The sequence below is a fragment of the Neltuma alba genome, unplaced genomic scaffold, assembly GCF_004799145.2.
Source record: "Neltuma alba isolate B1F8T4 unplaced genomic scaffold, ASM479914v2 tig00011485_pilon, whole genome shotgun sequence".
Classification (NCBI taxonomy): domain Eukaryota; kingdom Viridiplantae; phylum Streptophyta; class Magnoliopsida; order Fabales; family Fabaceae; genus Neltuma; species Neltuma alba.
The window spans coordinates 439,012-454,546 of record NW_021636154.1 but is presented as its reverse complement, the minus strand read 5'-3'; the positions used below and the strand labels follow the sequence as shown (position 1 = coordinate 454,546).

General features: G+C 35.5%; 2 protein-coding genes and 1 pseudogene across 2 annotated transcripts; 1 reads left to right on the top strand and 2 right to left on the bottom strand.

The window, feature by feature from the left end:
* Positions 1-3,674: 3,674 nt before the first annotated feature.
* Positions 3,675-6,445, bottom strand: LOC114714066 (uncharacterized; annotated as a pseudogene).
* Positions 6,446-6,524: 79 nt separating this feature from the next.
* On the bottom strand, positions 6,525-8,038 carry LOC114714033 (RING-H2 finger protein ATL51-like). Its single transcript, XM_028898729.1, has one exon. It carries the CDS (start codon positions 7,738-7,740, stop codon positions 6,703-6,705), a length of 1,038 nt encoding a protein of 345 aa, XP_028754562.1. The 5' UTR covers positions 7,741-8,038; the 3' UTR covers positions 6,525-6,702.
* Positions 8,039-11,008: 2,970 nt separating this feature from the next.
* On the top strand, positions 11,009-11,969 carry LOC114714034 (protein TORNADO 2-like). The gene is made up of 2 exons (XM_028898730.1): positions 11,009-11,521; positions 11,611-11,969. Exons 1-2 carry the CDS (start codon positions 11,024-11,026, stop codon positions 11,920-11,922), a joined length of 810 nt encoding a protein of 269 aa, XP_028754563.1. The 5' UTR covers positions 11,009-11,023; the 3' UTR covers positions 11,923-11,969.
* The last annotated feature ends 3,566 nt before the right edge of the window (positions 11,970-15,535 follow it).

Genomic DNA, 15,535 nt, shown 5'->3' with positions numbered 1-15,535 from the left:
TTTAATAAAAATTTGGACTATTTTACCCCTCAACTTGAAAAACTAAAGATTATATTAACCCTTAACACAATAACAAAGCATAACACCCAAAAACATAAACCACCCAACTAGCAAAAGTAAAATCGACCATGATTATTAACGGATGCAACACCAATTCAATGAAGCTTTAGCAACTCCATTAGCTATTAAATTAACGCTTTTTTGGGGAATCCATGACGAAGCATGATTCCCAACTAGGTTACTTGAAATAAGGATATTCTCCGAAAGGTTATCACAGTCTCAGTCCAAAGCGACACAATATTTTTGGCAGTATTATCGTATATACGGAGTAATTTAATTTAGTTATGTGTTATTGATAAAGCTAAGTTTGATATTTACTTTAAGCATTATTATAAAATTCTAGATCTTTCTATCTGGTGATTTGTAATGCACTTAAAGTTTGTGGAGACAATTACTTAAAGTAAACTAACTATTTATTCGTCACAAAAGTAAAGGATTTCACGTGACTTGTTAATTTGCTGTGTAAGATATCTTCCGAGTTCATGTTATTTAGGATCCCAATCATTCTATCTCATATAAGATTGATAACAAGTGTCACTATTTTGAGCGACACAGTCACATAAAAAGTCGTCACATGAGATTATTAAAAAATAAATTAATTAATTAAGCTTTCTTTTGCTGTCGTGGAAGGACAGCAATGAACTGATGCAAATTAAGGTCTTTTCCTTGTTCAAAAGTTTAATCACTCTTTTTTTGGGAATCAATATTTCATAGATTATAACTCAGGACGGAAATATGAAGGCGGCAAAAGAGGATCATGTTGTGCAAAATTAAAACTTGAGGGATGTATCATCCACATGTCAATTTTTGAAGTTGATAGAAGTTAAAGTGCACTGTCCTAACCACCGGCCTGTTGGCCCAGTGGTGTGGATGTGCGCGTGATGCGGGTTCGATCCGGTTTCTTTGTAACTCAAAAAAAAAAAAGTGCACTGTCCTAAAATGAGGAGAGTTCTTTATAACTTAACGTTGTTTACAATGTACAACAGTATTTTCAATATAAATAAATGAACATAAAAAATCTGGGCACAGAGGAGGAGAGAAATGTTATTTTGTTTGCTTATCTTCCTAGTTAAAAATGAAAAAGGGACAAAAATAAATGGCCTAAAGGTGTAAATAAGCCTATTAAGAACATATTACGTATGTTTGGATTAGCTATTAGAAAAATAATTTATTGTCAATTTGGCTTATGAAAAAGTAAAGTTGGATAAAAACTAAATTGGATAAGTTAAATTACGTTTAGATTGGAGTTCAGAAAAGTTAGTTTGTAAAAGTCAGATTAATAAAAATTGTTTGAATTATAGTTGAGTAAAATAAGTTTAGTTGTAAAATGACCAAAAATAAGTATAGGTTTTAATAAATAATGAAACATGATTAAAAAAATAATTTTACATAATACAATGAATTTAAAATGATTTAATATAAAGAAGTGCAATTTAATGAGTAAATTAAATTTTAAAATTTTTAAAAAAATTATGAAAAATATTTTAAATATAAAGTGAAATATGATTAAAAAAATGAATTGACATAATACAATGAATTTAAATTAATTTAATATGAAGAAGTGAAATTTAATAAGTAAATTAAATAACAGTCCTAAAGTTTGGGGTCTTTGAATATTTTTTAATAAAAATGTACAGAAGTTTAAAAAATAAGAATGATGCGGATACCTATAGTTAGGTTAAGGTAAAAATGGGCTCTAATTTTATAATATACATACTGATATTTTTTTTAAAAAACTATAGTGTACCTAAATTATAATACGGAAATAAAGGGTAGGTCAACTAGATTTATTTACTCTTTTCGCCCCTAATTAACATCGTATTTGCCATCCAAAGCTCATCACAAAAACTGAAAATTGAAAAATAAAAAAGAACAATTCAGAACAAATAAAGTTTCATAGGCGTCGTCCTTTCAGTTATCTTCTTTGTCTTTGCCTCCGCACTTTTGTTCATCATCTTCCTCTGAATCAAATGTGTTTTTCTCCATGACTAAATAACATAATTGGCACCCAATCTTCTTCGATCGCCACGAGGTCGTGTCATAGCTCTTGATATCGTTGCAGAACCATTTCCTTGGTGGCGCCAGGGATTTCCTCGGCGATCCTCAAAAAATATTCAAAGACCCTAAATGGAGCTCACCGCGATGAGGGCAGAGCTTCTTTGAAAATTTGAAAGTGAATGAGGGAATAATAGCAGAGAGAAAAATAAAAGAGAAATGATTCCTGGCACGTCATGGTCCAGAACAAGCTCTTCAAATAAGCCCCTCTTAGGAGCTTACTTTGAAACACTCAGTCATGCAGCTTATCAACCGCAAGTCCAATTGGACACAAGCTCTCCCAAACATGATAAATCTTCCAATCGGGTTTGTAGTGAAAATAAGATACTTTTAAACCCAAAAAAAGTGATACCAAACAGGCACATTGTTAAGCCCAGTAGCGAATGTATAAAGTCCACTATTATGTAGTATGAACAGGTATGAATAAGAGTTCGAATTCCTAGTGAGATAATATCTCTATATTTAATACTTAATAGTATCTCAAACAGCATCATCTCTAATTAAAAACAATACTTGGGCGGCGCAAAAAAAAAATGTACTGCAACTCCATGCTTTTGTTCCTGCCTTCATGCTCATGGCTAAGCATTTAACTTCTTAAATCTAAATCACAATCTTATTCAAGCATGTTGAATATATTTATTCTATTCTTTTCATCTCCATGTCCCATAATTAAATTTCCTCCGTTTGAACATACCGAAACTGTATGCAATTCTCAATTTTTAAAAGTAAAAGTGCATCTTTATCTTATAATTTTACTCAAATTTTATTTTACTTCCTTCTCAATCTTATAAGTGTCTTTTAAGCCGTTTAATTTGACACCATTAGTTTCATAAACAAAAATTATTGACATTAATTGAAAATTTAAATGTTAATAAAACATTTTTAAATACTGACACACTTTTCTGGTTCTTTTTATAAAATAAAGAGAGAAAACTTTTTTAGTCTTATTTATAAAGCACTGAGATTGAGGGAAATTTTTTATACTAATATAAAATTTTACCCTTCATTTATTATTATGTTGATAATATTTACATAAGGTATAATGTATATTAAATAGGGATAAAATTGAAAAGTTATTGAATTTTAAATCAAAGCTAATAAAGTTTAAAATTTTTCTTAATCTGTGTAGAATATATTGAAAGTGACTTATAAATAAGATTAAATGAATATTAAGTTTGATTTTATAAAAATAATAATGATTGATAAAAAAAATACTTTTTAAAATTAACGGTTATAGGATTAAAACTTTGCAAAACAGACAGACCAAACCGAACGTTATATGAAATTAGAGGACCGATGCACATTAGTACCCCCCGGGGGGGGGTTTAATTTTATTCCCCTTCTCATGCTTCCTTCTGCTACTTATTCGGCTAAATTCACTTCTCAATGACGAACACATAGACACCCAATTGAATCATATATACCAGAAATGTCAGCTTCTTGTTGCAGTATTGCCCAAGATTTTACTATTTCTGTTGATATACTGCAAACTTCAATAATCAGATTTCAATCTATGGGATGCTTCTTGTGCAAGATTAGTGAGTAACATTTTGTCCATATTGACAAGTTTTTAATTAATGAATATATAACAACAGATTGATTACATGACCGGATTAATTTCCTCTCTGTAAATCACATGAACTCGTATATATTTAAACCATAAACATCAGGTCTAAACTTGAGTTCGTGGAATGACTAGCCTAATCAAGTTTACTGAATTTTCTTTAGCTTGGAACTGGAAATGGAAGATCTAATTTCGAGTTTAGAGTTTCTTTTTTTTGTTGAATTCTGGATCGTATTTGGAGTTTCCAGTAACGAAAAGAAATGTCTCCACAAGCACGCCACCCACCATCCCTATGACTCCTCCTACAGTGTTCTAAAGGATCAGAGCGAGTAAGAAAAGGGTGGAAAAACAAGACAAGTTACAGAACAACTTGAGTTTCAGACGTTACCGCAGCAGGATTATAGCTAAGCAATGCTCTGGATAATGCACGTCCAAGCACATAGGCAGTAAACATGGTGAGTACAACATGTAAACCTGAAGAAAATTAGAAAAGAACAATAGTCAAACATTAAATATACATCAGAGATAGGAAAACACTGACTATAGAAGATACAAGAAATATTCACACATGGCAAATGACAGACAGCAGAAAAGGCCAGATGGATTTGTGCCAAAAGATTCAAATAGTCAATGCATGATACATGAAGAATGAAATACGTAAGAATTAATGTTCTGTTTCCTTTCCAATTCACGAATATTATCAGAGATTTAGGGTTGGTAGACAACTTTTTTTTTTTTTAATAAACAAATTTTAGGAAAAGGGTTAGGTTCACCCAAGATCCAAGGGCAGGACACCTAACGCTTGATCCACTAGAGCCTGTCCTTACTCGCACGGGAGCATGACAAGCAAGTCTTTTTTTCTGACCCAATAGGTAGAAATCTTCCAACTTCACTATATTGTGGCGATATCTCCTCTAGCGCCGCAACTGGAGTCACAACAAAATGACACTCTCCAGGATCGAACCCTCTCTTTTTGGTGAAAGAGTCCGACCCCTTCACTAGCTGAACCCACTGACAGGGTAGTAGACAACTTTTATCAGATCTAGTTAAAAACAATCTGAAAATCAGTTGTTAGTTATTTTCCGCCAAGCTATCTGTGTGTATAAACACTGCTCTTATGAATGAAAGATATCTCTCTCTTCTTCCATATTGTGATATATCAGAGCCACATTGTGATAAATAATGCCCTTTCAACTTGCTGGGTTCAGCTTAAATACCCAATAAAAAAACAACAGTACAAATAATAATTTAGTGTAGTATCCAGAGTGAACTGCACAGCAATCCATGACAGAGAGAAGCGAACGAGAGTACAAGACTTTGCCAAACCCCAATTGATTCGTATAAGCAGATAATGGCTCGATTACATCCTTCATCCTTCACAAGTTCTTCATACGCATTCCTCTCTGCTATATCTTCAACCTTCTTTAATCTCGCCTTCAGTTCTTCACTCTTCATATCAAAAGCATTACATCAGGAGAGAATCAAGATTTATGAGCAAGTTTTATTTGACAGAACGAGAACATCATCATGTGACAATAAAACATTTCAAGTTTAGTGGACCTGCAGACGTATACCTTGAGAATAAATTTTGACGACAAAATTGTTGAGCTAAAAAGTGCGTTTCAATCGTAGTTTATTTTGACTCATCAACTGCATTAACGAATGCTTCAAAGTGAAGTTCACAAGCGACGTAAGCTCATCCAACCCATTCGGAAGCAATTACTAACCGATTTCACTAGTCAAACCTAAGAACAATGCAAAATCTACCGAAATGCCGTCTAGAAATCTTTCCTGTGATGAAATTAGCAGGAGAACAAAGCAAGAATTACCTTGCGTCTGAGCGTGGGGCTATGGAACACAAAATGGGATCCGTAGAAGAGCGAGATCAAATTGGGTCTAGTGGAAGGATCGGAGGCGATCCAGATAGACCGAAATGGCGCGTAAGGAACATTGGAGAGCCAGAACAGGTCCGCAGCGCATTGATGAAGCTCTTCGGAGAGAAGCGGGTCCTTGGAAGCTTTGGAGAGAAACAAGTGAATAGAGTGGTGGTGGACAACACCAGCCCCGACGTGTTTTCCATCTCCGTGCGATCTTCCCCCGACGAACTGAAGCAGTTTATTCAGTTTCTGGTTTCTTTTTGGGCCACAAAATGGGCCTCAATATGGGCCAAGAGAAACACTTGTAGAAACAAAAATCCTCAAGCAAAAAAGAAAATTTTTTTTTTTAATTTGAAAAGGTTAGCAAATAGCATTTAATATGAATTGTAAAAACGATTGAACAATTTTATAACCATTTTTATACAAAATTAAAATATTTATTCATTTTATTAATATGCCATGCAACACCTGTGATGAAGAAAAATCATGTTTGCAGGAAAATTAAAAATAGTTTAATGTGAGTACAATTTGACACTTGAATTAGAATTTATGAGTTCAATTGTTAACAGTTCTAATCTTGATTTTTATTTTGTCCCAGATTTAAATGATAACAAAATCATTTCAAATATTGCAGCTCGTAGAAATCACAAATGGAATAAATTCCTGTTTTCACATTCATTCTTATGAAGAAGAGGAAGGGGAATTAATACAAATTCAGGGCTATGTGAATTTCACTTGAGCTCCCATGATTCCATTGTCAACACGCATCTGACTTTTGTGAGAATGGAGCTTAAAGCATTTCTCCCTTTCACATTTTACACGCGTATACAATTTTAAGGATGCTTCAAGAAAAATCTCTCTCAATATAATATTCTCACCTTTGTCCCATCACTGTGACAAATGCACAATTATGAAGCGTGCCTCCATCTATGGCTCAATCTAGAATTTCGTAACTTCAGTAACAGAAGAACCAGCAACACCGTCTCTGATCAAAATACAAACCAATGAAGGTACACTAATAATTGAACGAGTTTCTTCACTATGTATTATACACGGAACAGATTCAATACATTCAATGTAAGATCTTCTTCACATACAATCTCATCATCGTGAAAAGAATGAGAAAAAGATCAAGGGAATTAACTATCAGATAGGGATTATCCCTTGCCTTCCTCTGCTGATAGAGAATCCCCCACTTGAAAACGATCTCTTCATCACAATCGGACTCAATACACACTGCAACATGCTTCTTCTGCTGTTAGATTTGATGCTTTCTCCTCGAGATCTCTTTGATGGACCTGCTTCATTAACAGAGCCTTCTTCTTCTACTCGGTTGCCACTTTGAAATGAATGGTCCATAGAAACTGACCTTCTAAACGGTTCAACGTCTTCTTCATCTTTAATCTCAATCACATTATGCCTTCCCTGCAAATTCCCCAAATCGCTCATAGCACGCAATGTAGGCTTCGGAGCTGTACCGCGTTGTATGGTTACTTCACTTTCTTCTTCCACTGCTAAACCCACCACTTCATTGTTATCATTCCCGGGTTGATTTTCCTGGAAAGTTGAATTCTCCATCGTGGAATCAGATGCCAGAAGAGCTGAACCGTTGAAGGTGAAGATACTGGCACGACAGAGAGGGCAAGAGGAGTGAGATTTGAGCCACGTGTCAATACAAGGGATATGAAAAGCATGGCTACACTTTGGCAAGAGCTTGATACTGTCATCGTCTTTGAACTCACTGAGACAAACAGAGCAATCTGATACTGCCACTAACCCATCTTCTTTCTTGTACTTACAAACTGTGATGGACTTGATCAGAGCCTCGTCTAAACCATTACGTGATGCGTGCCATGGTTCATGAAGGGAACGATCGTGAAATTGTTCCAACTCATCACTGGAAGGGTCGTGATGCTGTCTATCTGCAGATTCTGGGTTGCCACAGTACCTGGAGATTATGGTATAGTAGCTCACAAGAAGAAGAGCACTGGCCAAGATTCCAATGACTGCTATAACCAGAGGTGAAAAATTGGGGCTTGAATTGTCTTCGGGAAATTCAAAGGGAGGAGGAGGAGGATACACTATGTAACACCATTGTGGACAGTACAGACTACAGAAGCCTTGAGAACAGTCTTTATTGTTCATGTATGGAACCCAACTTCTGGGGTTCCCAAGAGAAGCCATGGATGAAGCTGCAGACTAAAGCATGAACAATCTTGTAAATTTTAGTTTCAGAGAATGTCAGACAATACAAAGACTAGCAGAAGAAGAAGGATATCAGAAAGCTAGATATAGTTAATTTTAAGGAGCATAACTGGAACTTCTGCAGCAAGCTGACACAAATGAGCAGAGAAATGAAGTGGGTGAACTGTGAAGTCTTTATTTATGTTGTTAGAGAGATTCGAGGGCAATGGAGGCATAAATTATGGGGTGAGATAGAGAAAGAAGACAGAAGGTAAGTTTCTATCAAGGGGAAAAGATGGTGTGAAAAAGCAGAGGCAAAGACAAGGAAAATGGGGGTGGTGATGGACACTTTAACTTTTTGTTTTTGGTTCTTTCCTCTTTTCTTTTTCTCTTTCCATGTTCGGAGCTCCTTTCTCCGTCTCTAGCTTATCTTGCTGGGTTACAACTAGCCAAAATTTGTTGACTAAGGAAGTGGTATTGATTGTTGGGTGGGAATTGATTGAGCAATCACTGCTTTTTGATTGAGTTCACTGCATGAGGTTTTAGCTTTGAAGTTTTTCCGAAGTAATTGCTCAAGAAATTCATTGCTGCACGTATAGGTTTGTGTAGAGTCAATTGGCCGTCAAGTTAGCTGTACCTGAAGCAGAGACATGTACTAGACTCTATAAAGGTAGAATTTCAGGGTTATTATTTTAGAATTGCTGTGAATTCCTTTTCTTTTATTATTATTGTTATTAATTTGACATCTGAGGTTTTTATAAGTTTCAATTAACGATAAATTATGTGTTTAATTTGAATGATGATGTAATGAATTCCGTGAACAAGAAAGCCCTTATTATAATTGGGGCATCAAATTAAGACTTCACATCACATCATTGATCTTCCTTTGAGACTGCTGGTGTGAGATGTCATTCCACTTTTTCTTAGTTTATTGTTTCTTGCTGCCCGTAGCGGACCTGCTTCACCCGGCTCTCTCTCTATGTATATGTTTTTGAACGTAGCTTTTTACCCTTCTAAGAGAAGAAATTGAAATTCTATTGTTTCACTTCATTCCAAAATATATTTCTTAAAAGAAAATTATTTTTAAATAATTTTTAATACACATATATGTGTATAAATATATAAGGCTTATCCAATCAAAAGCTTAGGGGAACATGATATAGACTTATAGTGCATCTACCCCATTTGTCTATCTTCTTTCTGTGGGCCTTCACGACACTCCATCCGATTTCGCTTTGCATATATTCTTCACAGGATTCAGAGTCAAGTGAAATAAACACAGATCCATGGCCTTTAATCACTTGATAATCTAAATTATATGTAGTGATGAATTAGACGGGGCATCATGAGAATCCATTCCATCGTTAAGGGAATACAAAGTTCCAGTATAAAAAACAGAAGATCTGTGTGGTCGGAGAAGATCTATAATATAATACTCCTCCGATCCTTAATATAGAATCCAATTATTAAATTGGTTTTGGTTCTAAATATAATACTCATTTCTTATATTTATCAATTTTATCTAAATTACCCTATGGATACTCCTCAGCCATAATCAAATAGAAGAGGAAAAGAAGGTATTAAAAAAGATAATTATGGTATTTTAGGAAAAACGTGTCAAGTTTCTTATAATCAACTAATTTACCTAATTTTCTTAATCTAATTAAATTAGTTAAATGAATCTTGGATCGAAGGAGTACATAATTATTTTGAAATTATGTATAGTTAATTATAGAGAATGATAGTGAAGGTCCCAAAATAATTATATGCAAGTGTAGTCGGAGATGAGTCTTTTGATAGATCTAAGGAGCAAGTTCCGTTAATTGATTACAAGAGAATGATTTGATTTTACGTACTTTAGATAAAGAATTAAGTAACAAATTAAAGTTACTCCATCAAAAAAAGTAACAAATTAAAGTTGCTTAATTAATTAATAATTCATGAATCTGACTCTCCACGAAGAAAACGGGCTTGCGAAGAACGCATCGGCCACATGCAGAAGAACATGGGGGGGCTTAACCTGCTTATTATTGCAAGTATTATTGTCTATGGCTTTCTGGGGAACGTAGTAGCCAGAGAAGGACATGGCATGAGAAAGTTGTGCAGAGGGAGAGTGTTGTTCAGCTTTAAGAGCGACGTAATCATATGCACAGAAGCCAATATATTCCTTGCTTCAACCCTCTTTTGAGTCTCTTCACAATCAAACAAAGACCCACTTCTTTCTTTCATGTCCCTATTCCCTACAACTATAGAGGTTTTCTGCATTCAGCTGTTTCTCCTGTTCATAATTTTCTCTCCACACCTTAAAAATGAAGGCATAAGACCTAAAACTTATTTAGATAATAAAAATAAGAGTTAATGCTCTCATAGTGTAATGACATGAGATTTTCTTCAATAAATGGGAAGTTCGAAAACGATGAGAGTGAGATGGAGTTTGGATACATAAATATCGCACAGAATTATTGTCAAATAATATGCAGCAGTTACTTAACCAATGGATCGGAAGAACAATGGTGCTCAAGAAATTGTAAAAGTTTTTCCTTTTGCAGATATCTTGTTATATATGGACAGCATGTGGATAGTATCTTATATCATTTGATATGTTAATTGTGAAAATCATTTAAAGTTTATTAATTTTCTTTTAAAAAAAACAATTTCCATTGAATTTTGCATGTTGTTGTAGCTAAATTAATCCATTATACCAAGTTGATTAAGGTACTTGATTGTGATTCACCGCATAGTTTATATAATATATTACCTCCGGTTTTTAATATAAGAACTCGTTTGATTTTATTTTGATTCTAGATATAAGATCCTAATCCACTTTATCTCTCATATTTATCTTTTTTTTTCAAGAAGTCTTTGTAATAATGATAATTCTAGTCAATACATTTAATTAGTAAAGAAATGTGAATACATATCATGTATGTTATAGAAGGAACGTTGAATAAGTCAACTTGCATGCTGGAAAAGTTATCAGTGCTCATGGATTCTTTCTTCTAAATATGTGCATTACCTGCAAAACAGATCGCTGCCAACTACCATATTCTCTCTAGTACTGTTCGAAGTATTCCTTTTCATAAAGCCACACTCAATGTCACATGAGACCCAAACATCAAAATCCCAAATCTGAAACTACTCTCTCTTGCTTTAGTACCTTACAGAGAGCCAAAGCAAGGCATAAATTTTTGTGGGGCGCCATGTTATCAAAAGACCACTGAGTCATTGTTTTACGATATCACCAACAAGACACTTTCAGAAACCAACAAAATAAAAAAGAAACATGCCACTGAGCAACAATGTGGTCGGAGCCATCAACTTCATCGCCATTCTCCTCTCGATCCCGATCATTGCCGCCGGAATCTGGCTGACGACGGAACCAGCCGATTCCTGCGTCAAGATTCTGCAATGGCCGGTGATCATACTGGGTGTGCTCATATTATTAGTGGCTGTAGCCGGATTTGTGGGAGCCTTCTGGAGAATCCCAAGACTCCTTCTCTTGTACCTCGTCGCAATGCTAATTCTGATCATTTTGCTGCTTTCCTTGGTGGTATTTGTCTACATGGTGACGCTCAGAGGTCATGGAGATGTCGAACCTAATCGTGCTTACTTGGAATATCATCTCGATGACTTCTCTCTGTGGCTTCGTCGCAGAGTCAGAAGTTCCTTCAAGTGGGATCGCATCAGAAGGTGTCTTAGCTCCACAAATATGTGCGCAGACTTGGACCAACGTTACAGAATGGCTCAAGACTTCTTCAACGCACACCTTTCCCCCATGGAGGTACACACTTGGATTCTTCTTATTAAATGAAAGTCTCTGTTTTGTGTGTGTGTGTGTGTGTGTTTGATTCTGGGTTTATTGGGTTGTAGTCTGGGTGCTGTAAGCCGCCGACAAAATGTGGTTACCAGTTTGTGAACCCAACGTATTGGATTAGTCCGATTGATAATGGAGGTGATGAGGATTGCTCGAAATGGAGCAATGACCAGACCCAACTGTGCTACGCCTGTAATGCTTGCAAGGCTGGTGTGCTAGCAGATCTGAGGAAGGAATGGAGGGGGGCGAATCTGATATTGGCCATTACTTTGGTTGGTCTGATTATAGTTTATGTGATGGGGCTTTGTGCCTTTAGGAATGCCAAAACTGAGGAGCTTTTTCGCAAGTACAGGCAAGGCTACACCTGATGAACAAAATCCCACCTTAGTTATGTCCTCATGTTAATTACTAGTGATGCTGTGTTATATGAATTTCTCTTTCTTATTTGTGGAGTTATTTCATGTAATTCTTTTTTCCCCCCCTACACTTTTATATATGTTAAGAATTCGCAGAAAGAGCTTTCTTGAAGAGTGATGTCTGCGCATACCAAATCCATAATCTAATATATAACCGTTAAAATAACAGTACAAAATGTTGCGCAAAACATAAAACCAGCCAGTATTAATAACCACTGTTTTGACCCAAGACACCAAATGAAAAGCTAGCAAATAAGAAAAAAGATGAGGGAATTAGAAATTTAAGTTGAAACAATATTAATGTTGGAGGAGATTTTGGGAGTCATATCACCGTTCCGAGATTGGGCCGATCTTTTGGGCCCATAGTTTTATTGAAATGGAGCTCAAGTCCATGGGTAGGGTGGGCCGGTTCGGACCGGCCCATACCGATGCGTCGGAACAAAGAGAAACAGAGAGTTGGGATTGTGACATTGTTTAGTTTTGGAGAAGAGTGATGTGAGAAGAAAATGGAATAAGGAAGGAACGTGCAAAGGTAGTTGAAAGGAACTGTGAGGAAGAAGGGTGACTTATGTATAACTGACATCGTGACGAGTCTTAAGAGGCACCACTTGTCGTGTTCCTTTGCCTCCTCTTCATTATTCATTCCTTTCATTTTCACCTCAGTCTTCCCCATTCACGCCATCCCATATTTAATTTATTGCCCATCCACTCTCCTCCACTTATTCGATAAATATAATATTTATGCATAAACAGAAGACATACAAAAGAACAAATTTTACATATGATTCAATCCAAAAAACCAATGAGCTGAGGGTGCGAATTATGATGATGGATACAATAGAACCAACCAGCCCCTTATTGGCCAAAAATCGAAAAAGGAAAACTATTATATAATTCCACATAACCTATTCATCACTAAAAAGTCTTTGCACAATTCAAGATGCTTAAAAATATTTAGGTTGTTTCATGTGAAATTGCACAGTACTTTTTGGAATAACCTTGAAGCGTGAGACGCCCACGAGAAAATGACGAGAATGAGTAGCTAGTTTAAAGTTTTGAAATGGGGGTTGCATCCAAACCACAACCCCACGACTTCTTTTCATTCAGTCATTAAGTTGGAAAGTAAAGTTGACCTTTATATGTTGCGAACTTTGAGAGATTCAAGGTCATTGAGATGGCAATTATTTGCCTTCTTAAATAATTTAAGTGTTCGTTTTTCAGTTTGGACAAGTTAAGGAACATTATTTTTGTGAACTGATAAGATTTCACACGATTGATTAAGTAATTAAGCATTCACGGGAGGCAGAATAGTTTTCACCCCGAGGACGAGTCGCACAGAATAAAACTCATTAACTCAAAATTTTAATACTGGAGAGACGTTGACCCATCATACTTTATATTCAGTGAACCAGGCCTCTGCCCACATTGCATGTGCCACGACCAACTACCTCCCACCCACAATATCACATGCCCAGAATTCGGGGAAAATAAAAAACATAAAACATAGTTAAATAAAACAACATCTTATAAAAAGCATTAAAATTATATTTGTAGTTGGAGTTGCGTGCGGTCATCAGATGGTGAAGTCCCTAATCATGATGGATTTGGGCCCACGGTGTCTGATGGGCCCCATGAAAAAGCAATTGGCCCATACAAATCTCGACAGCAATACTTGGATGATGCTTATCCAGTTTGAAACTGCACTTTTATGGGTGATCGAGAGCACGTCTCTCCTATTTCTCCTTCGTACGTTACGTTATTCTCATTTTGCCGCCTCAGGGATTGGTTGTGACAGTCTCGTCTCTCCCATATTCCATTTCATTCCCACTTCTCTCCAATTATTCGCCCCCAATCTTCTCTTCTCTGCCCAATTACTATGCTTTTTTTGCCCTGCATGACCAATTGCTATAGGAGAAGTACTACAATCACTCGGTCATTTTAAAATTTTAAGTTCATATATTAGACTATTACTCCTTATTTCACTTTTGTCTCTCCAGCAAGAACACTTCATTTTCTAAGCCTTGCCTTTTCTTTTTTTTTTTGGGTAGTGTTCTATCGTTGGCGCTTTTGGCAGGAAATAAATGGTGTGTTTACATTTGCAGAGCCAGCAAAGAGTCAAAAAAGAAGGAACAGAACAACACAAGCTAATTATAGAAGATGGGAAATCTCAGGCCTCTGTAATTTCAAAAGCTTACTTCCTACCTGCCCGTGTTGTCCCACATTGTCAAAAATTGATCAGAAAACCCAGCTACACAACTGGTTCCTGCAACAAGTCAATCGTATATTTTTAGAAACTAGGATTACTATTCAAAGACGCAATGAACATATTGAGTGTTTGTAACCAGTTGATTGGATCACACCCAGGATTAAGTGTATTAACTAGAAACTCAAATGGGTTTTGATTTGAATATTTCGTATTTGCACTTTTTTTTAATATCCTACAACATCTAAGAAACAAAATACTGTGTACTTTGAAGTTAACGGTATAACCTGCACGTTTCATATCAATGCTTTCATTTGTTTTATCATTACCTGTCAAGACTACATTTTTGAATTATTGTAATACTATAAAACCTGAGTCAGCACAGCGTTGATTGAAAAATTTCATCAAGATAAACATTAGTTTTATGAATCATTTAGTTAACTTCTAATTTAAGTTCCCCCAAACTAAAATTTCTTCTCACTCCAACTCAGATTTAAACCTAACAGAACGACTGAAACTATAGATATTCCACATCGTCATGTGTCATTGATGTTTAAAGAAAGGTTTACTAGACACAGACGACATGTAGAGAGCATTATTATAGACATAGATATAAGCAAAGTAGGTATTGCTGGTAGCCTGAAACAGATAGGCAATGAGAGAGCAACAGCACAAAGCTAAGGACCCACTTAAAGGATGATGGAATATGATAATGAAGATGGTGTGAATAAGATTATGGACGTGGAAGAGGCCTTCTTTTTCTTTACCCATCATCATCATCATTTAGGGTTAGTAAATTAGTGACATCACGGCTTAAGCAACTTGATTAACTAGGCCCCACTTAATTCACTTGCACATAGCAACTTGTGAAAAGAATGGCTCAATCTTTTAATGCGGCGTTCGTGCTTGATGAGCATAGCGTGATAGTGAAATTGCAAACCCTAATTCATTAATTTAATGTAAGGAAATCCTTTCATCTTAATTAAATTATTAGATGTAACATGATTCACGTCGGATGTATTCATTTTTAATTACCCAATTATCAATTCAGGGAGTTTTAAAAATATACTCCTCTGGTCCATATAAAGGTCTTATATTTAGGACCGGAAGAGTAGTTTATTCCGGTTATTATGTTTTGTTTTTTACTTTTCATTTGTGTAGTCGTGAAAGATTATTAAACGAGCTAGTTCATGCTTTATTAGTCGATCACGTTTGATGTCCTTCTGAAATATATTTATCTGTTGATTCCAAAGAAAATATATAGTAATTAATTACTTTGGCTTCAAAATAACTGCTGTTTTAAAATTTTTAAAAAATATTAATTATTTCTATTCCTTGCTAATTCCCGATTTTTTGCTGTGG

Coding starts and splice junctions, on each gene's coding strand:
- LOC114714033 (XM_028898729.1), bottom strand. CDS start 7,740: ATGGCTTCTCTTGGGAACCCCAGAAGTTGGGTTCCATACATGAACAAT.
- LOC114714034 (XM_028898730.1), top strand. CDS start 11,024: ATGCCACTGAGCAACAATGTGGTCGGAGCCATCAACTTCATCGCCATT. Junction 11,522..11,610: donor CACACCTTTCCCCCATGGAG/GTACACACTTGG, acceptor ATTGGGTTGTAG/TCTGGGTGCTGTAAGCCGCC.